The sequence below is a fragment of the Chelmon rostratus genome, chromosome 8 (genome assembly GCF_017976325.1).
Source record: "Chelmon rostratus isolate fCheRos1 chromosome 8, fCheRos1.pri, whole genome shotgun sequence".
NCBI classification, from domain to species: Eukaryota; Metazoa; Chordata; class Actinopteri; order Chaetodontiformes; family Chaetodontidae; genus Chelmon; species Chelmon rostratus.
This window is the reverse complement of record NC_055665.1, coordinates 1,317,677-1,343,572: the sequence shown is the minus strand read 5'-3', so window position 1 is coordinate 1,343,572 and position 25,896 is coordinate 1,317,677. Positions and strand designations below refer to the sequence as shown.

The 25,896-nt window shown below is 46.2% G+C and overlaps 1 protein-coding gene across 3 annotated transcripts in view; it reads left to right on the top strand.

The window, feature by feature from the left end:
* LOC121609862 (DENN domain-containing protein 4B-like) overlaps positions 1-25,896 on the top strand; it is a 40,580-nt gene that overhangs the window by 3,088 nt on the left and 11,596 nt on the right. For 2 of the 3 annotated variants that reach the window (XM_041941580.1, XM_041941582.1), the window contains exons 2-15: positions 13,211-13,558; positions 16,856-17,111; positions 17,703-17,772; positions 18,195-18,364; positions 18,458-18,699; positions 19,001-19,067; positions 20,253-20,311; positions 21,393-21,537; positions 21,626-21,801; positions 21,882-21,982; positions 22,215-22,430; positions 23,319-23,464; positions 23,917-24,050; positions 24,131-24,245. In XM_041941580.1, coding sequence (XP_041797514.1) covers positions 13,230-13,558; positions 16,856-17,111; positions 17,703-17,772; positions 18,195-18,364; positions 18,458-18,699; positions 19,001-19,067; positions 20,253-20,311; positions 21,393-21,537; positions 21,626-21,801; positions 21,882-21,982; positions 22,215-22,430; positions 23,319-23,464; positions 23,917-24,050; positions 24,131-24,245 — 2,226 coding nt within the window. In that variant the 5' untranslated portion in view covers positions 13,211-13,229. Of the gene's footprint in view, positions 1-6,855; positions 7,049-13,210; positions 13,559-16,855; positions 17,112-17,702; positions 17,773-18,194; positions 18,365-18,457; positions 18,700-19,000; positions 19,068-20,252; positions 20,312-21,392; positions 21,538-21,625; positions 21,802-21,881; positions 21,983-22,214; positions 22,431-23,318; positions 23,465-23,916; positions 24,051-24,130; positions 24,246-25,896 lie in introns of those variants that run through there. The other variant, XM_041941581.1, reaches the window with a different exon arrangement.

The window sequence follows — 25,896 nt, the reverse complement described above, 5'->3', positions numbered from 1 at the left end:
GGTCTGATATCGATCAGGAGCAGTTTGACCGAGCCGCTCCGTCCAATGAGAAGCTCCGGAGCAGCTTCTCATTGGACGCTTCTGTTTGGAAGGTGGAGACTGAGCTCTGAAGCACCTTCAGGAGCTCGTTCTGTATCTATCAAACGTCATTAAAGCAAAGAGACAAACGTCTTCTTTTGTCCGACCAGCAGTCCAGAACCCGACAGATGCTCAGTCCACAGTAACGTGAGACGGAGACGAGCAGGTTTTCTCTGACGGACGCCGACTTCCTGGACCTTTTTGAAAAGATCTCCGTCCACAGAAGAACGTCTGTCCTCTTCGTCCTCTTCGTCCTCTTTGGACCAACATGTCCGGTCTGTCTCCTCTGCTGAGTCTCAGCTGCTCTCCGGGATCACCTGCACTGTTTGAAGGCAGCTGAACTGAGTGTGTTCACATGTGTGGCCTCTGAACACCTGATCCAGGTCTGTGATGGTCCAGAACAAAGTGACTTCAGACCATCAGAAACCTGGACCCTGGACATGGATCATGAAAGACCTGGTTTTTCATGCTGGGGTGCATCAACAAGTAAAACATGATTTGCTCGATCAGGTTCAGGTACTTCAGTCGGTTCCTTTATTGATGAAGATGTTTGGACATTTTACTGCACTGTGAGTACTTTTACTTTGATACTTCGAGTACATTCTGCTGAACACATACTTTCACTTTCTTACTTGAATGCAGGACTTCTACTTGTCTTGGAGTATTTTCTCAGTACTTTTTCTAAAGCGGTGGCTCTGAATACTTCTTCCAGCTCTGGTTTTAGTACTTTGGCCTCCATCATGACGCTCCTGCACCCTCAGCGCCACCTTCAGTTCTACAGGGGTCATGAAGAATCTATCCATCCACCGTCTGGACCAGATGGTCCCGTTCGGGGGGCTGCGGCGTGTCCCAGCGTGCCCCGGGAGAGACGCGGTTCCCGTTCGTCCGGCCTGCACGTCTCCGCTCTGTGCAGACCTGCTCCTCTGCATTCCTGCTGCGCTGCCTTCACTGACTCGTGTTTTCGGGAGATTACGCAACGTTCGCGGGCCGTGTCCTCAGACCGTCTGAAGACCTCAGCACACCCTTCAGGACCGTCTCACATGATGTCATGAATTTTTCCTGAAGGGCGTGAAGCTGCAGAGTTTTCAGTTTCCGTCACATTGTTAGAAGTTTTTACTCTGAATCACAAATAATCTCATTTTTCAAAGATCAAATCAGGTGTGAGTCTGTGTTTTCCTACAGCGTGCTGGTCCGTCCCTCAGTGCCGTCTGACTTCCTGTCTGTGGCGCTCAGCTCGAAGACGTAAACCTTTAAAAACGCCTCACAAATATTTGGTTTCACGTTTAAAAAAGCTTCAATCATTAAATGAATGAAAACAGCTGCTCATGAAACTGAGCGTGAAAGAAATGTTCAGCTGTGAAGAAGCTTCGGCTCCTCTGACCTCTGACCTCTGACCTCCGACCTGTCCACTGTCCGCTGCTCATGTTGTTGGTGATGTAGGAATATGAATGGACTGTTTTTGACCTTGTTAGATGACTGGTAAATGTGTGTGTGTGTCTGTGTGCGTGTGGTGTGTGTGTGTGTGTGTATATATACTTATGCGTGTGTGTGTGCGTGTGTGTGTGTATATATATGTGTGTGTGCGTGTGTGTGTGTGTGTGTGTGTATATATATATATGTGTGTGTGTGTATATATATGTTTGTGTTTGTGTGAGTGTGTGTGCGTGCTGCTCAGTAGCCCTCAGCCATGTTGGCCGGCCGCCGGCCTCCGTCCTCGTCCTCCATCTGTGACAGGCTGCAGCTCGGGGTTTTCTTCCTCTCTCCCATCAAACGCTGCAGAAATCTGTCGGTCAGCTGTGAAGCCGGCGGCTTCGGTCGCATGTTTTCATGTTTTCAGGCCAATCAGCGCCGTTCAGTTCAGTTTTTTATTTACTCAGCGTAAACATTTCATGGTTCGAGCTTCACAGTTTTTTCTTTGAATTATTTGAATATTGTAAAGATTCATATTTAACCGTCACAGAGGGGATTTTACTTACACACTTTACTTCAGTCGAGTATTTTCACTGTGTGTTTTAGTACTTTTACTTTAGTACAGCATCTGAATGTTTCCTCCAGCTTATTGCTGATCTCGCAAACCTCCTCAGGCCACCTTGACCTGCGTCCTCTCACACACACACACACACACACACACACACACACACACACACACACACACACACACACAGGGTTTATGTGCTGGGATCCAGTTTCAGGATGTCCCCTCTGCAGCGTCATCCCTGACTCACTGTCTCCTGTCTCCTCTCGTGTCCTCTCGTCTCCAGGTTCTATATGAGCTGTATAATGTTTGAACACAGACACAGATGATGTTTCCTCTGACAGACTCTGACTCACTCATCGGCTTTAAAGGATAACTTTGGTTTTTACAACCTGGACCTTATTTGTAGCATTAAATACGACCATTTACTCCCCCAGACAACTTTGGTGGCATTTGGAGTCGTTTTGAAGAAATTAGCCCCAGAGGAGCGGCGCGTATATCCGTATAATGCGAGTACTCAGGGCATCCATGCGCAGCCTCTATATAACGCATAATCTGCAGAAACTCGTTCATATTCCAATATTTAGTTATGATATGCTGGTGCTATTCCCCTCTGAGCCGGCGGTCGGCTACGAATACGCAATAACGAACCACAGCTTTGCCAAACTACAGCTAAACTAGCCGACCGCCGGCTCAGAGGGGAATAGCACCAGCATATCATCAGCATATACGCGCCGCTCCTCTGGGGCTAATTTCTTCAAAACGACTCCAAATGCCACCAAAGTTGTCTGGGGGAGGAAATGGTCGTATTTAATGCTACAAATAAGGTCCAGGTTGTAAAAAACCAAAGTTATCCTTTAACGCCTCTGTCATATGGACTTCTCTTGCTTTCTTTAGGACTTTGTAATAAAGGGACATTTGATGTTTGTTCAGCAGCATCAGCAGCTTCCTTTAGCTCCAGCCGCCTCCCGTCAGCAGGCTGGAGGGGAGAATGACGTCAGTGTCAGTCCACCGCTTTGGACTGAAATCATATGTCTGAGGATCCAGCTCACGAGGACGGTTTAATTATAAATGCAGGCGTGTTTGAAGAGCTCCCATCAGACTGACAGTTAGAACATGTTAAACAGAGCAGAGCTTCCTGTCTGTGTCTGTTTATTCCTCCGGTTGTTGTTTACGTCCGGGACGCAGCTTCGTCACGTGTGAATTAATTTTGGAAACCGGCCGCGCGTCCTCTCGGTCCTCCCGATGCTGCCGCCGCTCTGTGCACGGACTAAATTTAGCCTCCAGATATTTAAATCTCCTCCAGGCGTCTGCTTCAGCTCCTCCACTTTCAGCGCCGCTCTCTGTGTCTGTAATAATCCAGCTCCGTCCTGGATGATAGCTGCTGTTTACTGCAGAGCCCGGTCTCAGTCTGAGTGCAGAGATCAGCAGAGCTCCAGACTGTCCCAGTGGGCCGAGCTCACCGAGGAGGCTTTAAATAGCAGAGGGTGATGTTAGCGTTTCTGCACCGAGGCCCCCGGCCCTCCAGACGCCGTCTGAGGACGGTTAACCCCGTCCACTGCAGACCTGAAGACGCAGCGTTTCATTCATGCAGTTATCATGATTTAAATGAGTGTAGTAGCTGAATGTTTGAGGGGCTGTCTGTTAAATATGATGATGAAGGATGACATGTTTTATAATTGAACGTGTTTATTGGGTAAAGGAGGGGTTAATAGGTAAGACAGGACCTGCACACACTCGTTTCATGTGCTGCTGCCTCCTCCTCTGCCTCCGCTCGCACGTGATCCAGACGAGCCGATGAATAACATCAGTGTTCGTCGCTGGACCGAATCCACCACCGGAATCTCCCTCGGCGTGTCGCCTCGTTACCTAAAGCGAAAGCAGCCGAAGAGGAAGGCTCAGACGTGACGTCAGTGACGGACTCGACCGGGTTTCCTCAGCTGCTCTGTGATAACTCACGTGTAGAAGAAGAGAGGTTTCTCTAATGACAGACGCTACACAGGTTGAAGGTTTTTGACTCTCAGAGCAGTTGGTGGTTTTGCTGTCAAGTCCAGACTGAGCTCTGGTGTTTATCTCTCACTGCGCTGTGACTGGCTGTTTGTAGGTTTCCAGGTCAGGCTGCGGCGTCTCTGCTGCTCTTGCTGCGTCTTGTCCTGGTCTCGTTTTATAGCTGCAGCTTTGAAGATATGGACGATCGTCTTAAAGAAGACAGAGATCTATTAATAATAATACTAATAAATCTGCAGTGTGATTTCTGTGGAATCGTTCTCCCTTTGGTTATTAAATCAATTCATCCATTACCAACATACTGATCAGTTAAGTTGAAACCATGTACTTTCCGCTTGGTCGGTCACATGACCTTGTGCAGGTGTTTCTGTTTTTGTGTCCACCGTCAGTGGGAATTGATCATGTGATCTGTGGTGTGGTGATGTCATGTATAATGTGCTCATTGAACGTGTTGGCAGGTGAAGTCAGTCGCCGCTGTACGAGATGTTGATGTGTTGCCGTGACAACAAGACGAGACAAAGAGTTCGTTGTGATCCGCGACCCCCGTACCAGCTCACAACCACACACACACTCTCACACAACTCTGACACACACACACACACACACACACACACACACACATCGCTGGTGTGTGTTTTGTGGTGGTGATGTCACCTCCTCCTGTTAGTTTAACATCTCTTCTCGTACCATCGTCTTCCTCGGCTGCTCTTCTCACCGGATGAGAATCTGAAAACTGAAAGACGTGTTTTTCTCCCTCGCAGCATCGCCGACTTCCTGTGGCAGCTTTTCAAACTCACTGTTAAAACTAGACCTTTAAGACTGTGACAGCCTCAGGTAGACTGTGACAGCCTCAGGTGGACTGTGACAGCCTCAGGTAGGACTGACAGCCTCTGGTGGGACTGTGACAGCCTCAGAAGGACTGTGACAGCCTCTGGAGGGACTGACAGCCTCAGGTAGACTGACAGCCTCTGGTGGGACTGACAGCCTCTGGTGGGACTGACAGCCTCTGGTAGACTGTGACAGCCTCAGGTAGACTGTGACAGCCTCTGGTGGGACTGACAGCCTCAGGTAGACTGACAGCCTCTGGTGGGACTGACAGCCTCAGGTAGACTGACGGCCTCAGGTAGGACTGTGACAGCCTTGATTTGGATTAGTTAGAGCTGATTCTAACATGTAGTCTGCTCTCATTGGTCTAACAGTGGACAAAAAGCTGCAGACACTTCGCACCACCAGTTCCGTCAGGAGGTGTGAATTAATTTTGCTGCACCACTTCCTGTTTCTGTTGTTAAACAGCTGCAGTTCTTTAAAATAAAGCTGCTGCTCCTCGTCACAGATTCTGGCCTGAATATGGACGTGAGCTGTGATGGTTTTAACACTGAGAGGCTCGACGATGACAAAGAGCCCAGTATGACCCAGCATAGTTCCCCACTGATCCCTCGTCGCAGACGGCCTCTCACGCTGCAGCTGATGGTTTTCATGATGGTTTTCTGGTCAGCTGATCGGAAAGCAGCTGCGGCTGCTGACAGTTTCAGTTCGGCTGCACCTGAACGGTCCGTTTCCACCTGAAACTGCAGCTCAGCCACAGCAGTGTTAGCTGTGTGTCTCCTGTGCTGTCAGCCACCTCATCTTCATCTTCATGATCATCCGTCCTCTTGTCAGACAGCTGACTGTGCTGAGACTGAAGCAGGTAGAGAAAAGTGAGAAGTTATGCAGGTTTCAGCAGCAGAGAAGCTGACAGCGGAGGGATGGTGCAGCTTTCAGCAGCTCTCTTCAGTTTAATAACAGCTTGATTTGAGGAAGACTTCCTCTCAGGCCGTCTCACTTCCTCTTTTCTACGATTCGCTGAACCGAAAACTATTTCAGTACTTCTGCTTTGGCTTTAGGTGTCATCGGAATAAACAAAACTACCTGCAGAAAACATTTATATTAACACAGCTGAAATCCACATGATGTGTAAGTATAGAATATCTGTTACAACATATTTGCTTTGGTATTAAGATACTGACAAAGTAAAACTTTATTATCATCCCAGAGCAGAAAATCTGTCTTTGTCTCGACAATAAAGACAATAAAGACAGTAAAAACCTTAAACACAGTAAAACATTAAACACAGTAAAAAAACATTAAACACAGTAAAAAAAAACATTAAACACAGTAAAAAAACATTAAACACAGTAAAAACATTAAACACAGTAAAAACATTAAACAGTAAAACTACATTTTGGCTGAATCCAGAACCTTTGCTGCAGTTTGATCCAGGCTAACAGAGGCAGCAGTGCTTTGAGCTAAATGCTAATGTTAGCATGCTAACATGTTGGCTTGCAAGTATAATGTTTGCCATGGTCATCATCTTAGTTTAGCATGTTAGCACGCTACAGTTGTGAAGTAGCACAACACAAGGCACCGCTGAGGCTGATGGGAATGTCATTATTTCTGCAGGTGTTGCGAAGTGTTGGACGCACTAGCTGGAAAAGTTATTTCGGTTCATCCTGAGGGGAACACGAACGTCTGAACCACGTTTCATCACAATCCTTCTAATAGCTGTTGAGATGTCTCACTCAAAACCACAAATGTGAACCTCATGATGGGGCTGGAGCTGAAATCAGAGGGTCACCTGAGACATTAGGATTCGTCCTCTGGGGACCGTGAATGTCATGGAGATCCTTTTGAGGAGTTGTGACTGAAGCGGTGGAACAACCAACCAACCAACCTGACTTGACTTTAGTTCATTCCCTGCACAGGATCTAGTTTTCTCACAGCGCTGACAGATGAGTCATCTCGTGTCGAACGCTGAACGCTGCACTTGAACGCACCACAACGACCAGACTGCTGACTGACACTCAGAAGGAAATGACTTGTTAGTGTGAGATTACCTGAAACAAACCGTCTCGTGCTCTGTCAGTCTGACTTTAACGCGGCTTCACGTCAGTTTGCTGAGTTCTGACTGGTTACAGTGACGAAATCTGGTGCATTTCTCTGGGCTTTCCAGTATGTATTTAGAGGCCTGTGTGTGTGTGTGTGTGTGTGTGTGTGTGTGTGTGTGTGTGTGTGTGGTTTCCATTGTTGCACAGGGGCCGTTCAAAAGGGAAGTGATTATGATGAAATCAGCTGTTTCAGCTAAAAAATTCGCAGCTACTTTTGCAGCTCAGCGGTCGACTCCCTTCGTTTCACCCATGACCTGAATGCCAGGCGCAGAAGCAGCGCTAAAAGTAGCGGCGTTGCTAATTTAACGGCTTTTCTCAGCAGCACGGCCGCGGCGGTAGTTTAGCTTTTCAGTAGCTCGGCCCTGTTATTGGCCGAGCAGAGTTTACACGAGCTGCGTTTCCTCAAACGTCTCTGAAGCTCTCACGCCTGTTTTTTGGCAGCAGCAGAGCAGCTTGTTGTTTAATCAGCAGCATTTTTCACCTGCTGATCGCTTTGACAGTTTGATTGATCGCTGACAGCAGCTTGGACGCAGTAAAGCTCTTCTCCATGTTGCTGCAGCTTGTTTCCTCTCTCTGGGTGTGGCTTCAGTGCAGGGAAGCTTCATTTGTTTTGGACTAACTGGTAGCTTAGCGAACGCTGTGTGTGTGTGCGCGTGTGTGTGCGCGCGCGTGTGTGTGCGCGTGTGTGTGTGTGTGTGTGTGTGTGTGTGTGTGTGTGTGTGTGTGTGTGTGTGTGTGTGTGTGTGTGTGTGTGTGTGTGTGTGCGCTGACCTTTCACCTTCTTATTTTCGGTCTGATGATGATTCAGGAACCGTCCAGTTTTTTTTGGTTTTTAGTCACTTTGGTCAAAAGCATCAGCTGAACTAAAATTAGATCATCTCAGTTTGAGCGATGCTAATATTCAGCACGTTTACAAGCCTCTGGTGCCACGTGACTGAGTACATTTACTTTACATGTACTTACTACTTGAGTATTTCCATTTTCTGCTCCTTTATACTTCTACTTCACGACATCTCAGAGGGAATTATTGTAAATTTAACAGAGTATAAAGTCATTGATTACTTAATTAAAATTAGCACGACCTTGACCAGCTGCAGTGTTAAAGTGAGACAAACATTAATCAACAGTTGTAATGCAGTTATATGATAAATATGATGCATGATGAGTACTTTTACTGATGCAAAGTATCTTTTATAAGTACAACATGTAAATACACTTTAACAAGTATTGGATGGATTAAGGTGGACTTGGGTTTGACCTCCCCTCAGGAGGATGATGGTACGTCCCAGCTGCTGTTCCTTAGATTCTAACTGGATGTTGCATCCGCTACGTGCAGCAGCACGTACGTGACTTTTTCATAAATATCCCACAATGCATTGACTTTTAGTGAACTGTAGTAGTATATAGAGTACACAGTACTGCTGTGGATGTACTGACGTGTTGGTAGATTTGTGTGTGTTGTTAAAGACGTGGCGTTTGTTTCATCACCTCATGGAGCCGCGGCGTTGTCACGTGTGCTGCTGTGTCACCAGGAAGTCATCGCTGAACAGGAAACAGGCCGCAGGTCTTCTTCCTGTTTGCCAGCCGACCTTTGACCCCAGCGTCCGTTTCACTTCTCCTCTCCGTCCTTGTTAGCGTCTCTCACTTTCGCCCTGTGGTGACACTGACGAGTGGAGGAAATAAAGGGAAGGAAATGAAAGGTTTTATCCATCCGTCTCATCTGGCTGTGAACTCCCCCGTATGACCCCCCCCCCATCTTTCCACTGCTGCATCACCTGTTCATACCTGCCTGTCATTAGCCGCTCTGTGTTGTCTTGACTCAGTTTGAGCTTCTTCTTCAAACAAACGTGTTATTTGCTCACATTAATCAAGAACGATGACAGAATTTTTAAATGAGAGATTGCAGAGTTAGAGAAGCGAGGAGGACAGAGGCTAGACAGGAAGTGATGTCACAACTTCAGCTCGCCATAGGGCATGCAGGAGATTTTAACAACGCCATCTGCTGGAGGACAAGGCTTTACATCATTCTGCTGCATTTTTAATTTGAACAAGTCATTACACTTCAAATGCTGGAATAAAGGCTTGTTTTTAGCTAAAAAGTGAATGAATTACAAAGTAAAAGGTGTTTTTTTTATGACTCTGCTGGTTCAGACAAACGAAGAAGAGAGCACGTTAGCTCGGTAACGTCGGCGCTGTTGCTGCTCCCTCATTGGCTGTCACGATGAACCACTAATATTTGCTCTTTTGTCTGAATTTCTGTTCTACTTTAGTGATTGCGCTCCAGTCATGTCGCCATAGCAACCTGAATATTTTTGGACTTTGGATTTTTTGAGACATCCGATGAGTCACGTTGTGCTCTGAGATATTTGGAAGCCAAGTTTTCGTTGTTTTCTGAAAATCGCTGCAGCTTTGTTGTAAGAGAGGATTCAGTTTGATAAGTCACATCGTGGTTTGGTATTGGAGGGATGGATGGAGGGAGGGATGGATGGATGGATGGAGGGATGGATGGATGGAGGGACAGATGGAGGGAGGGATGGAGGGACGGATGGATGAGGGACGGATGGAGGGTTGGATGGATGGAGGGACGGATGGTGGGATGGAGGGATGGATGGAGCGATAGATGGAGGGATGAAGGGACGGATGGAGGGAGGGACGGATGGAGGGATGGATGGATGGAGGGACGGATGGTTGGATGGAGGGACAGATGGAGCGATAGATGGATGGAGGGATGGAGCAATGGATGGAGCGATAGATGGAGGGATGAAGGGACGGATGGATGGAGGGATGGAGGGACGGATGGAGGGATGGACAGATGGAGGGATGGAAGGAGGGAGGGACGGATGGAGGGACGGATGAGGGATAGATGGACGGATGAGGGACGGATGGAGGGATGGATGGACGGATGGAGGGACAGATGGAGGGAGGGATGGATGGATGGAGGGACGGATGGAGAAGTGCATGAAGTTTCTGTGGACGTTGTGAATGATCGTGTGTGAGCTGCAGGGATCACTCAGCTGTAATCTGAGACAGCAGAGACAGGAAGTGCAGAGATTAGTGGATGAAGACAGAAGTGAACACAGTTGTTAACACATGAAGGACGTCCATGGAAACATCCTGTCCAGCTGTCCGCTCAGAGACTCAGAGACCACGAGTGAGCCGGTATAAAGACGCGTTAACCCGGACCCTTCGCTGTGGGGGCTGGTTTCAGGAAGACTTTGTGTCTGTGTGGACAGTTGGACACAGAGCGGACGGAGCTGCATCAAACTGAACAAACATGTGACTTTCAGGGTCGTATTCATCTGAATTAATTAATTCACTGCAGCGTTTTTGGATTGGTTGAAGGGTTTCGGATCGACCAGATTCTCTGGTTCGGCTCGATAATGGCAGAAATCTGTTGAAGTGAGTTGTTAAAAAGGTGACTGAGAGTCTGTTGGCTGGCGATCAGCTGCGTATTGATCTCAGTGCTGTTCACTGAAACGTGTCAGAGGATCGAAGAGATGACATCGAATGTCTGGTCAGATTTCTGATCTGTGATGGTTCCTGATTTAAATCTTTTTTATAAAGTTTTGTTCTAGTTGCTGTTTCTGCAAACACCCCCCCCCCCCCCCCCAAAAAAAAAAAAAAAAACACATTTCTGTTCAAGTGACGGAGCAAAGGAGGAAGTGCACAGAGGGGGGGGGGGGGGGGGTCAGGGTGGATGGAGGGACAAACGGCAGAGCTCATTGGTTAACAGTCAGAAAATCTCTTTAAAACAGATAAACGTGCAAAATATGTTGAAGTGTCTATAAAAATATTAAATGATGATAATAAAAGAAGCACAATTTAAATATGTAACGACAATTTAGTTCTAATAAAACCCCATAAAATAATAATATAGAGACATCTGTGACACGAGCAAAGTCGAAGCTAACGAGATTTTAACGTTAGATAATAAAACGTGTTTATTCTTCAGCAGATGACATCATCCTGCTCAAAGAGGCATCAGGGCACCAAATGTTGCTTTAGAAGCTCTGCAGGTCATCGTTTAATATGGAAGTTTTATTAATTCCTCGTTATAGATACACAGATATATCAATGAATAACATGAAGGACACGTTGTTCCTAAAATCTGACGTTCTGATGACTCACAGTCTCCTCTGTTCTCTGTTCTCTGTTTGACTTCAGCCTCCGAGGTCAGAGGATGGAGGGCGAGAGAGGGCGAGAGAGGGCGAGAGACATTCACCGTTACATAAGAGAGCGCTTTCAGCATCTCACAGCATCACTGCACAGCCTGTTTTATCACACACTGCTCACACACACACACACACACACTGCTCAAACACACACACACACACACACACACTGCTCAAACACACACACACACACACACACACACACACACACACTGCTCACTGTATGCACCACACACACACTGCTCACACACACACACACTGCTCACTGTATGCACCACACACACACTGCTCACACACACACACACTGCTCACTGTATGCACCACACACACACACACACATACTGCTCACTGTATACACACACACACACAACATTGCTCACTGTATACACACACACACACACACACACACTGCTCACTGTATGCACCACACACACACACACACACACACACTGCTCACTGTATGCACCACACACACACACACACACAACATTGCTCACTGTACACACACACACACACACACACACACACACACACTGCTCACTGTATACACACACACACACACTGCTCACTGTATGCACCACACACACACACACACACACACTGCTCACTGTATACACACACACACACACACACACACACACACACACACTGCTCACTGTATGCACCACACACACACACACACACACACACACACACACACACACTGCTCACTGTATGCACCACACACACACACACACACACACACACACAACATTGCTCACTGTATACACACACACACACACACTGCTCACTGCTCACTCTATACACCACACACACACCCCCCACCATGTCCTCTGCGAGTCAGTTTAATCACGTATTGATTTTGTAAGTCAGCGCCACCAAGACCGGTCTGTCCCTGTCTCGTTTCTCGCTCTGTGATTTCTTTCTCAAATTCAAATGAACTTTATCGGCACCGTTAAGCAAACGCAGGATCGCCACGGCCGGTTTTAAGGTTGACAGCAGCGTTAATAAGAATGAGAGCAAGTGATGATTCTCTTCACTGCATCTTTCTGTTCAGTTCGACCTGAGTTTCCTCTCACTCAGTCAGTGTCCAGCGCCCCCCCCGCCAGTGCAGCTGCACAGGTGGGGGGTGCGCTGGATTTATGACACAAGGCCAAACTAAAACAGAATGCTGCACAATAATCCTTTTTATATCCATATATATTGTGAAAGTAAAATTTGAAGAATCGGGAGCAGCTGTGGCTCAGGAGGCAGAGCGGGTCGTCCACCGATCAGCTGATCAGCGGTTCGATGCCCGGCGCCTCCGCTCCGCATGTCGAAGCGTCCTACCGAACGCAGAAGTGCTCGTGATGCTGTGTCACAGCGTGTTCATGACTGGGTGAATGCGACATGTGTTGGAAAGCACTTTCAGTCCGTTACTTCAGCGTCTCTCGTCCTTCTCATTCAGTCTCACCGCATGAAGTTTTTCAGCAGTACTGACAAAGTACAAGACAGACGCAAGCAACGTGATGTTTCTGTGCAGTTGTAGCTCTAAAGCTGAATTTCCTGCTCGTGGCTCAGCTTCGTTTCCTTTCCTGCCTCGATGTTTTGGCTGAAACATCCTGATAAAAGAAAAGACCCTGAATATTTATCATGATATAATGTCTTATTTTGGAGGGAGGGTGTCCTGCTATAATTCTTAATCTTATCATCTGAAAATGATTGCATTGAAGCACAATTTGCCGTGTAGAAAACAGCAGGTTGATTAATGAGCTTCACAGCGAGCTTCATTACTGACGCGTTGACCTTCTACAGTAAAAGTCGAGCTCGACTGGCTCCATCGGCCACGAGACCCTGCAGGTTGTGGTCGGCTGTTACCAAATTCTGTCACAGCCGGAGAGAAATATGTTGCAGGAGGTGCTGATTTTACTAAATGTTAACAGCAAAATCACACACTCGGCCGTCTGAAGCCTGTCTGCTTTTTATAATCTACAATCATAAATCCAGAAAAGCGTTTAAATTCTCCAACATGTGACCTTCAGATAATAACCCAGACTCTCTCTCTTCCTCTGCAGTGGAGGGCAGACAGGCGGCATGACAGAGGAGAAATGTCCCCAGCTGGTGGACTACTTTGTAGTGGCGGGTCTCGACCCTGCCGGGCCCTGGAGGCCCCTGGACGAGGATGGCAAGACCTCCGCCAACTCCTCCTCCTCCTCGTCTTCGTCGGGCCGAGCCGTGGAGTCGGTGACGGATCTGGCCGTGATCGCGCGGGGGCTCGGGGAGGACGTGCCGGAGGGCTTCACCTGCATCGAAAGGACGCTGGGCGGACACTCGGCCGAGCTGAGCGCCGGCCTCATCAACAACCCGCACCTGTACCTGTGCTACCGGCGAGGGCGAGACAAGCCGCCCATCCTGGACCTGGGGTGAGTCGCACTTTCATCTGCTCGGTCTGAGAGCAGAAACGGGAAGCTGACGGGTGGGACGAGGCTGGCTGCCGGGCCGTTCGGCTCATTTTTCATTCAGCACCTCGTCCGAGGATGCGTTCAGGCACACAACGGAACATATAAACACAGCCCCCGCATTCATTTCATGAGGCAGTGGAGCTGCAAACCCACAACACAGTGTGGTGTTCTCACAGTCACATACATACACATTATTCCACTGATATATTATAAATTTTAGCCTCCAATGAACCTTAAAACTCATGAATCTGTTACTCAGACCGGACTTCCTGGATCATATTTAGCCAACTCAGCAGCGCCTAAAACACTCCAGCTCTGTGTGGTTGGTCTGAACGTCCAGTTCAGAGGAGACCTGATGAGTGTAGTCAGCCTGCTCACTGCGTGCATGTTAACACGATGAAGCTACAGTAGAAGACGAGCTGAGATGTCCTGAAAGGGCCACCGTACGCAGGATAATGCTGCGTTCATCTCACACAGGAGTTACCGTAATAACCAGTTTCATCCACTTGTAATTATGACTGTGTGACTCAGATTTTTTTATATATCCGACTCGCTGCTAAATAACATAGACGGGCCTGAAAAGTAAACAAACATGGACGCCACACATCAGCAAAGGTCTGTCGTTAAAGGTAATTAAACCCAAATTTAGTAGATATAGTGTCAGACTGCCAATCATTCAGCCTTCAGTTGCCTCTAAATGTGATCGTCTTTACTGTTTTACCGTCCATCCACACACAGGCAGGAGATTCATGGAGCAGATGGCTTTATCTCTTCAGCATGTGAAGTCACATTAATGATGATGGTTCCCTTTAGCTCCATCCAGGCTGCAATTCAATGTTTTTTAAGCTGCCAAAGACACAAAAACATGTTTTATTCACATTCACAGGTTTGTTTTTTTACCTGATGTTATTTTTAGGCTGCAACTAACAATTCATTCATGATCGACTAATTTGCCAAGTATTTCCTCAATGAACCGATTCATCTTTTGGTCTAAAAAACATCAGAGAGCTGAGAGAAATGCCTGTTTCAGTCTGTAGCCCAATTTAATATTAGCAAATGTCCTGTTTTATCCGACCGGCAGTCTAAAACCTAAAGATGTTCAATTTACTATGATGTTAAAACAAGGAAAAGCAGCAGATTTTGCTCTGAATGTGCTGGAATCATCTAATTAATTTGGTATTTTTGTTTGAAAACAGATGCTGGTTGATTATCGGGCTAATCGCTGCAGTGCTGGATAGTTTCAGATGGAAACTGTGTTTGCACAGTTTCACACACTGCAGGACTGAACTCTGCAGACACTGGAGCCTCACTATCTGTCAGTGACATTAAGGCTTTAACTTTGGCTTGTGTTGTAACGATGATGCGATGCTCTGAGAATAATCTGCCCGTCGCTGGCTGCACAGTCACTGCCGGCTGCAGAAGTCATGATGTCAGAGAGGAGAAACGGGGTTACCGCTGTGCCTGTGGCACTCTGAGTGGACTTATGGAGTTGTTGTAATTAATAATGAACATGTGCTGCATGTTGCTCTGTAAATTATGCTGCTCTTTTTTAATTTGAAATGAATAGAAGCCATTATTTAGACAGTACCACTCTCATATCCAGTGCATTTAGTTCATGTGATGAATATTAAATCTTGAGCTTATGTAATACAGACGATTATGTAATGCAGTGGTGGGCAGGCTGTGTGTTGTTCTGGACTCTCATCACCATCACACACACTCTTCTCTATTGTTTCTTCAGCTATCAGCTATTGAACTCCTCTGGATTACACTCGTGTTCGGGGATAATGAGGCTAATCCTCCATCAGACATCAGATTACATCGTGTTTTCTGTCATTTTAGCTGCAGCTGACGAGCAGCGAGCTGGTGGAGAACGGGTCGAGTCTGATGGTTGTTTAGACTAAACTCCCATCACAAAACGCTGATTTTTGAGATCGTCCCACAGTGTATGTGTGGGGCTGCATGCATGTCAAACCTGAAACCTTTTAAATAAGTGCAGTTAAAACTGGGGTTGTGAAGAGCGCTGCAGTACATGCAGACTCTCAGAACCTCAAACATCTCGGCCGTCTGATGGCGTTTCTTCTGTCTGATCGTGTGCGTTGTGCTGCTGTCAGGTCGTATCCTGACAGATCGGCGCTGAGTGCATTAAAGCTGCAGAGGGATGTGATTTCCCCCCCGCAGGTCGGCCTGCCGAAACAAACCTGCAGAAACGCTCAGCAGATCAGCGCTGACGCTGAGTGGGCGGCTCTGTGATGTCACAGCTGTTTGATGATGAGCGAGAACTTAAACTAAAGTCTTGGAAGTGACCTCAAACCCTTTCAGCTGTCAGAGAGTTTCTCAAACTACACTTCACCAAGTGATGTTCAGTGGATGTGGGAGCACATGTAAACAACACTCTGCATGTCTGCGTATCCCAGCACAGCAACGCCCTCTGCAGGTGATCAGCGGTATGACCAGCAAAGACAAAGTGAAGCATGAAGTGAGAAAAACAAAAGAATAAAAGACAGACAGTAATCCTACATGAGAGCAGAAGAAGAGGGAGAATGGATGACAAATAACTGCAACGATTCGGCGACCATCAAAATATTTGATGAGTTCAAAGTTTTTGTGTTTGTGAGCAGCTGAATAAACACGACAGGAATCTCTTTCTTCTGCCTTTCCTTCTTTCTGCATCCAGAAAAGAAAATATCTTCTTCTTCATCTTCTTTATTCCAAACAAACTGGAAACTTGATGCTCGACCGAGTCTGAAAAATCAGCTTTTTGTGTATTTGTGTGTTGGTCGATAAATAACAAGAAGCTGCAGCTCAGATGCTAAAGATTTGTTTGTCTCCATCACATAGGCGGTCCACTTCTGTAGCTGCATCAGAGGCATAAATGATAGACGTCGGTCAGTCAGTCGACCTCTTTGGTCCAGACTGAAATATCTCAACAAATGTTGGATGGCCGGTCATGAAATTTGCATCAGACGTTCGTTTTCCCCTCAAGATGAATTGTTCTAACTTTGATGGTCCTCTGATGTTCCTGTCAGCCTCAGCTGTTCTTTGTATTTAGTATTTTAATGTTAACATTGTCATTGTTGGCGCGTTAGCACCCTGATGTTAGCATTTAGCTCAAAGCACCACAGTGTACGGCCTCACGGAGCTTTGTTGCTTTATAAATCCCTTCAGTGGTTAACCAGTTGTCATCATCAGGACTATGACGTCATCAGCATGTTGACGCGGCAGCAGTTAAAATGCTTTCACAAACTGTCCCCGCAGGGTTCTGTATGAGGGGAAGGAGCAGCTGAAGCAGGGCTGGTACGTCATCGAGACGACGCCCTACAGCCGCTCGGCCAGCCTGAGCTCCGGCGGCGCCCCGACGGCCCACCGGGTGTTCCTGACGTACCGGCGGGCTCTGGACTCGCAGGGCCTCCACACGCTGGGCGTCACCGACATCGCCCTGCTGCTGCCCAGCAAAGGAGAGGTCGCCCCACACACCTTCTGCCGCGTCGACAAGAACCTCAACACCGGCATGGTGAGCAGCGGGAGGTTTGAGGGGGGGGTCAGTGGTGGATTTGTCATCATTTGTTGTTGTAAGAAAGTATTGGTACCAGTGCTGTAAGGACTGAGATAGTAAAGCAGAATTATTGCTCAGCATGATGAACATTTTTCCACAAACACATCAACAGAGTTGAGTTGAACTCACCGTTCTGCTGTTTGTGAAGCTGCTGTAAATGAGACCCAACTCACTTCCTGCAGATGTTTCATAATAAATGTCTTTCAGGGAAGTAGATCCAAACAGCTATTTAAAATGACTTAAAGGGAGAAATACTAAATAGAAGCTTGTCAGCTTCATCATAAGAAAATTAGCTGGCTGCTTTATGTGATGTGTTTAAGATGAAACAAGATGAAATGGTAGCCTCTCTCAAATAAAGGCCAGATTCTCCTGTCAGGTGTGTGAGAGATAAATTGACATCTGAATTTATGTTTTTTCCTCTGAATACTCTTTTAAAAATATTAGGAACACTTTTTGTTTCAAGGAAATCTACTTTAATATACTAATATTAAAAAATGGGGGTCTCTGCAGATCTGTTTATCACAGTTGTGTGTTTGTGTTTGTCCCCAGTGGGGTCCGGCTCTGTATGTGTGCTACAAGAGAGCTGTGGCCAAAGCCAACGCCCTGGTCTACAAGGCCAGTGAGTATTGATCAGTCCTCTGCACGAACTGTTCCCTACGACAGAGATGAAGAGTAACACAGTTAGCATGACCACATAAAGACCCAGGTGGAAAAATGCTGGAATATTCCTTCAAGGAAATTTCATTTTCTGATTTTTTCTCTCTATCTTTATCAAGTAAATCTTTTGATTAGTTTTATGTTTTTGGTTTTAAATTTTGAATATTATAAATATTGTTTGTCAGTGACCTTTTATCTGGATCGTTAGTTATTTCCCCACATTTGATGACTGACTTTGAATTTAAGTAACAGGAAATGTTCTGTCAGCTATCAGGAACGAGTCAGGTTTGATTTCAGCCAGTCGTGGCACAAACAAGGGTTTAGGAAGTATTTCCATCGGTGGGATGTAGTTATTATGTGTATTAAACTTGTGCTGTGCTGCAGGTCTGATCAGCCGGTACCCGGAGGAGGACCAGGAGGCGTTTCCTCTGCCGGAGTCGGTGCCGGTCTTCTGTCTGCCGATGGGGGTCACCGTGGAGAGCTGGCCTCTGAACACCAAGTACCAGCTGCCCGTCTTCTCCACCTTTGTCCTCACCTCCGCCTCTGGGGACAAGGTCAGAGAGACAGCAACACACACACATACGCACACACTGAACACAACGTAACAACAGTGAGGACAGAAGGTGACTCCCTGCTCCCCCCTGCAGGTTTACGGAGCGGCCATCCAGTTCTACGAGTCCTTCCCCAGGGAGCTGCTGTCGGAGCGGCAGAGCGTGAGACTCGGGCTGCTCAGCGTGGTCGACCGGCGGCCCATCACCAACCGCAGCCTGCAGGTGAAGAAGAGCATCTGCGTCCTCTCCCACTGGCCCTTCTTCACCGTCTTCCAGAAGTTCCTCACCTTCGTCTACAGATACTCCATCTCCGGACCCCACGTCCTGCCGCTGGAGAAGTCAGTGCACCATTATTTTTTACCATAACGTGGTTTAACGTGAGGCGAAGGAAGACCTTAACGTGAACTTCATCAGTCATTTTGATCGAATTCTTAAAATCTGTGTGAATTTTTCATCAGTGGTAATTAGAGCAGTGCCTTCGTTTGAGTGGAGGCTTCAGTCAGATGATATTTAGATCCTGATCAATAACACACTTACACAATATTTGTCAAATATTGATCATATTCATTTGTTGTTTTATGTGATTTTGACTATTTTGAATAGTGGACAGAGATTGATCGATGTGTTTCCTCTCTGCAGACACATCTCCAGCTTCATGCACAATGTCCCGTTTCCCTCCCCCCAGCGGCCTCGCATCCTCGTTCAGGTAAACACTCTGTGATGTCCGGTCCATGAAGCATGAACCTGCAGGCAGGAAGACACAACAAAGTCCACGTATGCTGAGAAAAAACTGTTTAAATGGCTTTAAGTCTTTCAGGAGAGGATGCTGGTTTCACTGTTAGATGAGCCTGATGTTTCCTGCATCAAACAACAACAACAGAGGTCAAAGGTCAGAGGTTATAGACCCTGACAGCTTCCATAACAATTACATTCAACAACACCGTGTCTCTCAGTACCCTCTGACTTCCTGTCTTATAAAAGACCCATTAAAACCACTGGATGCTAGTTTTAAGCAGATGTGTGTGGGTTCAGATAAAGGTCAGAAGATAGACATATGATGTAAGTCAGGTTTATAAAAACAGGAGCAGAGGAAGCTGGGAAATAATTTTCTGACGTTATTCCTTCACTTCCTCCTTCAACAGGTCGGAGGTGGTGATCTGCTCACAACCTCGACTGGATAATAATGCCCGATCAGAAGCATCTGTTGATCATTTTTAATTAGCAGAAACATAATTAACACAGTTCTTTCAATTAGAAATCATTTGACTGATGATCTGTCGGCTTCAGATGTGATTTCACTCTGCATGCAGGAGGATGATGATGATGAAGCACCGCTGGTGACAATTGAGCTCTTAATGTGTTTTGATTTACTTTTAATAAGTGTGTTTGTGTGTCTGTGCGTGTGTGTGTGTGTGTGTGTGTGTGTGTGTGTGCGTGTGTGTGTGTGTGTGTGTGTGTGTGCGTGTGTGCGTGTGTGTGTGTGTGTGTGTGTGTGTGCGTGTGTGTGTGTGTGTGTGTCTGTGTGCGTGTGTGTGTGTGTGTGTCTGTGTGCGTGTGTGTTTGTGTGTGTTTGTGTGTTTGTGTGTGTGTGTGCGTGTGTGTGTGTGCGTGTCTGTGTCTGTGTGCGTGTGTGTTTGTGTGTGTCTGTGTGTCTGTGTGTGTGTGTGTTTCTGTGTGTGTGTCTCTGTGTGTGTGTGTGTATGTGCGTGTGTGTGTGTGTGTCTGTGCGTGTGTGTTTGTGTGTCTGTGTGTGTGTTTGTGTGTGTGTGTGTGTGTGCGTGTCTGTGTCTGTGTGCGTGTGTGTTTGTGTGTGTTTGTGTGTTTGTGTGTTTGTGTGTGTGTCTGTGCGTGTGTGTGTCTGTGCGTGTGCGTGTGTGTGTGTGTCTTGCAGCTCTCTCCGTATGATAACCTGCTGCTCTGCCAGCCGGTCTCCTCTCCGCTCCCACTCAGGTCAGTTCAACAAACAGCTCAGCGCTCATGAATTCACTCGCCGTCCACAGGAAGCAGAGCAGATGATGAAGAGGAGCTTTGATTAATGGTCGCTTTGATTTGGTGCTTCTTCACATTTGGAGGATAAAATATGAATTTGAAGTAAATGTAAATAAACTGTAGTGGTGATTTGTCCTCAGACGAAATAATAAAAAGCAAAACAAAAATCAACTAAATCTAAAATCAAACAGCTGCTGCGACACCAAGGGAACGAATCTAACGCAGGGAAAAATGAGTCTATTGTCCTGCCTGCCCCCCCCCATGTATGTCAGTTCACCTGACCTGCCCAGTACCTTCAAAACAAAAGCATCAACGAGTACTCAGATTAACTAAAACAATGATACTGATGTTGTGATCAAACTGATTGAATATATTCATCAAACAAAACAGCAACAAAATAATTGATAGATATTTAATCATTAAATATTATAAAACAATGAATATGAACGACATCAACAGGAGTGAAAACTCAAAAATAAACATTTTTAGATTTAAAGATGAAAACTGACATCATGGCTTTAATTCACCCTCAATGCAAGTGATTATTTATTATTTATTTTTATTAGAATTTAATAATCTCTTAATAACTTCTTTTATCTATTTTTTTCTCCACATATTATTACCATTATTATTTGTATGTTTTTTATTCTTAAATTTGTAAAGAGGACATTTGCTTTGTGTCTGTTATCACAGTATATTTAATTTTATATCCTGATACCAATATCAGGCGAGCTGCAGTCTGTTTACTTGAAAGACATGCTTATTGATCAAATAACTCGTTGGGAATATCTGCTTTTACCGAATCCAGAAAACTAAATTGCTGCACAAATCATATAAAAATCCATTATGATCATAAATCAGGAACATTGTGGTCGAATATGTTTAAGAAATATTCATCATGCATGATGTAAAGAACATGAGATAACCTCCAACAGCTGACAAAGTTTTCTGTACAAAGACCTTCATAACACACACACACACACACACGATTGCACTTGTCCTCATTCTTTATGAAACGTCTGTGCATGTGTGTGTGTGACAGCGGTGCAAGCTTCCTGAAGCTGCTGCAGAACCTCGGTCCAGAGAACGCCTGCACGCTGCTGCTCGCCGTCCTCACTGAACAGAAACTGCTGCTGCACTCGCTCCGCCCCGACGTGCTCACCTCCGTCGCCGAGGCCCTGGTCTCCGTAAGACTAACACACACACACACACACACACGCTGGCTGCAGCTGATGTGGTCTGTGTGATGATCTCTGTCTCTGTGTGTCCCTCCAGATGAGTTTCCCCCTGCGCTGGCTCTGTCCATACATCCCTCTGTGTCCGCTGCAGATGGCCGAAGTGCTGCTGGCGCCGATGCCTTTCATCGTGGGCGTCCACTCCAGCTACTTCGACCTGTACGACCCCCCCACCGACGTGGTGTGCGTCGACCTGGACACCAACACCATCTTTCAGTGAGTCCGCCGCCACACTGTCCAGTCCACAGTCCGTCTGAAACAACCTGCATGACCCGATGCCTCCTCTCACATCTCAGGTCAGAGGACAAGAAGCCGTTGTCATGGCGATCTTTACCCAGGAAGCACGGCAAGATTCTGTTCAACACCCTCACCAACCTCCACAAGACCCTGGAGAAGAGTGAGTGACAGCTCCGAACTGCCGGTCACATGACTGACTGACGGCGCTTTTCAGAACAGAAAGAGAGCACAGCTGCAGCGAATCACAGACCAGCAGGCTGCTTTATATTTCACATTACTTATTAAAACATGAAATATACCACAGATATCATAATTATGTGAATGTTGGTTTCTTGATTTCATTAGATAATTAAGTTCAAAGGACATTATTGTTTTCCCCTTTTCTCCTGCAGTTTGCACTCCCGGCCAGGAGGAGGCGACGTTGGAGTTTCTGTTGACTGACTACGATCAGATCTACAGGAGTCAGAAGCAGCTGGAGCTGGAGATCCAGGAGGCGTTCCTTCGCTTCATGAGCTGCCTGCTGCGAGGATACCGGACCTTCCTGCTGCCCATCACCCAGGCGCCGTCAGACACCACCACCGACTGCAGCTCCCTGTTCAACCTGCAGGGTGCGCTCTGACACACTTGTGCACTGAAGCTTAAATGACAAATAAAAAAAAAAAGATTTCTAATCAGAGCTGGTCAATAATTGAATGTTATTGTTTGACTTAATCAGGTAATTTCGCAGAATTTTTCTGCTGTCCAAATTAATTATTCAGAGCAACATATAATTAAAAGCTGTTTGGTTTTGGATTCAACTGTATGAATCAGCCCTAATCAAAATTTTGATAATTACAAATTTTACCAGTTATCAAGAAAAACTGTGAAATATTTGTTCATCATCCTTTAAAACTAAAGAAATGAAGATTTTGAAGTTTTTTTTAGCTTTTTATCACTATAATTACACAGTCTAAACTCTCACTAGTGCCCCCTGGAGGCAGAAATATTATTAAAACCCAACAATTAGTGTTAGACATTAAAAAAAAATCCTGATTTCACTGTTCTTGATTTAGCGTCTTGAAGCCTAAACAGTGGTGGAGTTTGGGATTTGGAAGGTTTTTTCCTTTTTGGAGCGTGAATGTGATGCCAGATAGATTTGATGTGGCGCTACAAACAGTGATCAGGGTGCCTCAGAGATTAAATAAAACTTTACACTTTGCAGGAAATGTGGCCAGATTTTACTGAGCTACTGCAGCGTGTTCTGAATCAAATGTTGGACAAACTGACCTTCAGTGACACCAACTTCAACCTCAACTTGAACTTATATTAATATTTGGTTTGCATGCAAGCATGAACACACAGGTCGTACACTAATGACAACAGACAGCAGATCAGCGTTTCACAGTCATTTCATGATGTGTTGAGTTTACTCATCAAAGTCAAGTATGAGGGAATCTTTCAACCCAGACTGTCTGACTTTGACCGACCAACTCCTCCTCCTCCTCCTCTTCCTCCAGGCTTCCTTAAGTCTCGGGATCGAACGCAGCAGAAGATCTACGGTCAGCTGACGAAGACTCAGATGTTCACTCAGTTCATCGAGGAATGTTCCTTCGTCAGCGACCGACACGCCTGCCTCGAGTTCTTCGACGAGTGCGTCCAAAAGGTGAGAACAGCGACCGGCGGTCGGTGTTAAATCACTGATTCTCTCCCTCAGCTCCCTGCGGGGTCTTCACAGGAGAAGCCAGAACACCTGACCCCACTGCCGACTCCTCGAGTCTCAACAAACACTGAACATGATCAGAATGAACGGAACAACAAACGTGCTGTTGTTAGCCTTCAGGTGTCAAGCTAGCATATTAGCGTTGGGAAATTTTGCTGCACTTTCTCTGCCAGTCTTATGCAACTAGCTCCCTGTAGCTTTAGCAACACGTCTGCTTAGCCTGGTGGATGTGCAGCGAATGCAAATCGTTCTCAATGTGACACTCAGCTCCAAGAACAGCCAACAGGAAAGGTGGAAACAGACATCGAGCTAAAAACAAAGACAACAAAAATAATATCATCTGGAACATGATGAAGAAATGTAGAAGGAGCGTATTGATGGTTGTTTGTCATCAGGTGGACGTGGAGAAGCCGGAGGAGGTGAGGCTGATCGACCTGGATGAGACTCACAGCGGGGAACACACGGTCTTCATCATGCCTCCTGAAGAACCGCAGGAACCAGACGGGTCCGAGTGCCCCGCCCTCTACAGGTACGGGTCTGAAACTGCACCACATGTGCCCGTGAGTCTGCTGAAGATCACATGATGATGACATTTTTCTACTTTTCCAGTTATGAAACTTTCCCCACTCTGAGGCCAGAGCTCTTTGACCGGCCCCAGGACCAGCTCCGGGTCCCGGCGAAGGGCAGCGCCCCCAGTAGCCCCGCCCCCCGACGGACCAAACAGGTACAACAACAAAAAACAAGAAAAACAGTTTCATTTGAAACCGACCATTTAAAGTGTTTAATTAGTCTGTAAGCAGGTCTTAAAGGATAACTTTGGTTTTTTACAACCTGGACCTTATTTGTAGCATTAAATACGACCATTTACTCACCCAGACAACTTTGGTGGCATTTGGAGTCGTTTTGAAGAAATTAGCCCCAGAGGAGCGGCGCGTATATCCGTATAATGCGAGTACTCGGGGCATCCGTGCGCAGCCTCTATATAACACATAATCTGCAGAAACTCGTTCATATTCCAATATTTAGTTCTGATATGCTGGTGCTATTCCCCTCTGAGCCGGCGGTCGGCTAGTTTGGCACAGCTATGGTTCGTTATTGCGTATTCGTAGCCGACCGCGCAGAGTTAGCCGTGTTGTGGCTGGCTGCTCATCAGCGTTCGGTAATGACATCATCCACGTCAGAGGTAGTTGTCTAGAGACGCCGGATGTTGATAACATGCCACCACGGGCTCAGAGGGGAATAGCACCAGCATATCAGAACTAAATATTGGAATATGAACGAGTTTCGCTGCAGATTATGCGTTATATAGAGGCTGCGCATGGACAGGGTCGTATTTAATGCTAGAAATAAGGTCCAGGTTGTAAAAAACCAAAGTTATCCTTTAAGGTTTTCGTTAAATTCTTCCTGTGACAAATAAAAAGTTGAATTAATAAAGAATAAAACAATCTTTCTCTTTAATGTTAGCTACTGACAGCAAACATGAGCTAAACGTTAACTTTCTACTTGTGCTACTGTTAAACTATGACGTAGAATTTACCGACTGTCCCCTGAACGTCTCATTTAGCCCAAAGAGTCTCACTTTAAACTGTGTAAAGTGTAAAATGACTTCATGCTGAATAACTTTGTGCTTTGGGAAATAACTTCTTTCTTCTGATGACAGAACTTTTTCCAAATATGACACAATCCTTCAGGAACGTTGAGAGAAACCTCGATCATCAGTCAGTTTAATGAGAAAGTGTGGATGTTCTGAGCCGATCTGGAGGATCAGGACTGAGGCCAGATCAGGCATTTACATCAGCTGAATAAAGGCTGCAGTGTACGCTGTGTGATCACCAGCATCAGCAGACCTGAAGTCAGTTTGATCTTTGTGTCATGGAAATATAATGACATCATACAGTCGGGTAGAAAGTGGTCTCAGGATCAGGATCAGGGCTGATCCAGGTGTTTTTTGATGGATTGGCGTCAGCATCAGTGTCAGGAGAGAAGTTAGACCGGTGCGTCCGGAGACTCTGGTTTTACATTCCGACCCAGTTTTCCCTGAATGGAGAACAGAGCAGGAGCCGTGTGAACAGTCTGACTGTGTATCATTTCATTTTAATGAGCTGTTATCAATATTTCACTGCTCATCCAATATTCAGCAGTCACAGACTGTGGGTGTGGGGGGGTTGGAAGTTATTTTCAGATCTCTGGATGGAAGATAAAGATGCTCTGTTTTGGTACTGAGTCCTCCTCGTGCTGCTGTCTTTAAAAACATCACGTCTGATAATGTGAGAACATCTGCAGCGGCGCCGTGTGATGAAGGACAGGATGTCCAGATGTCCTGTAGCGCCGTCTTCGTCTTCCAGGAGAGCTCGGTCTCTGATGCGATCTAACAT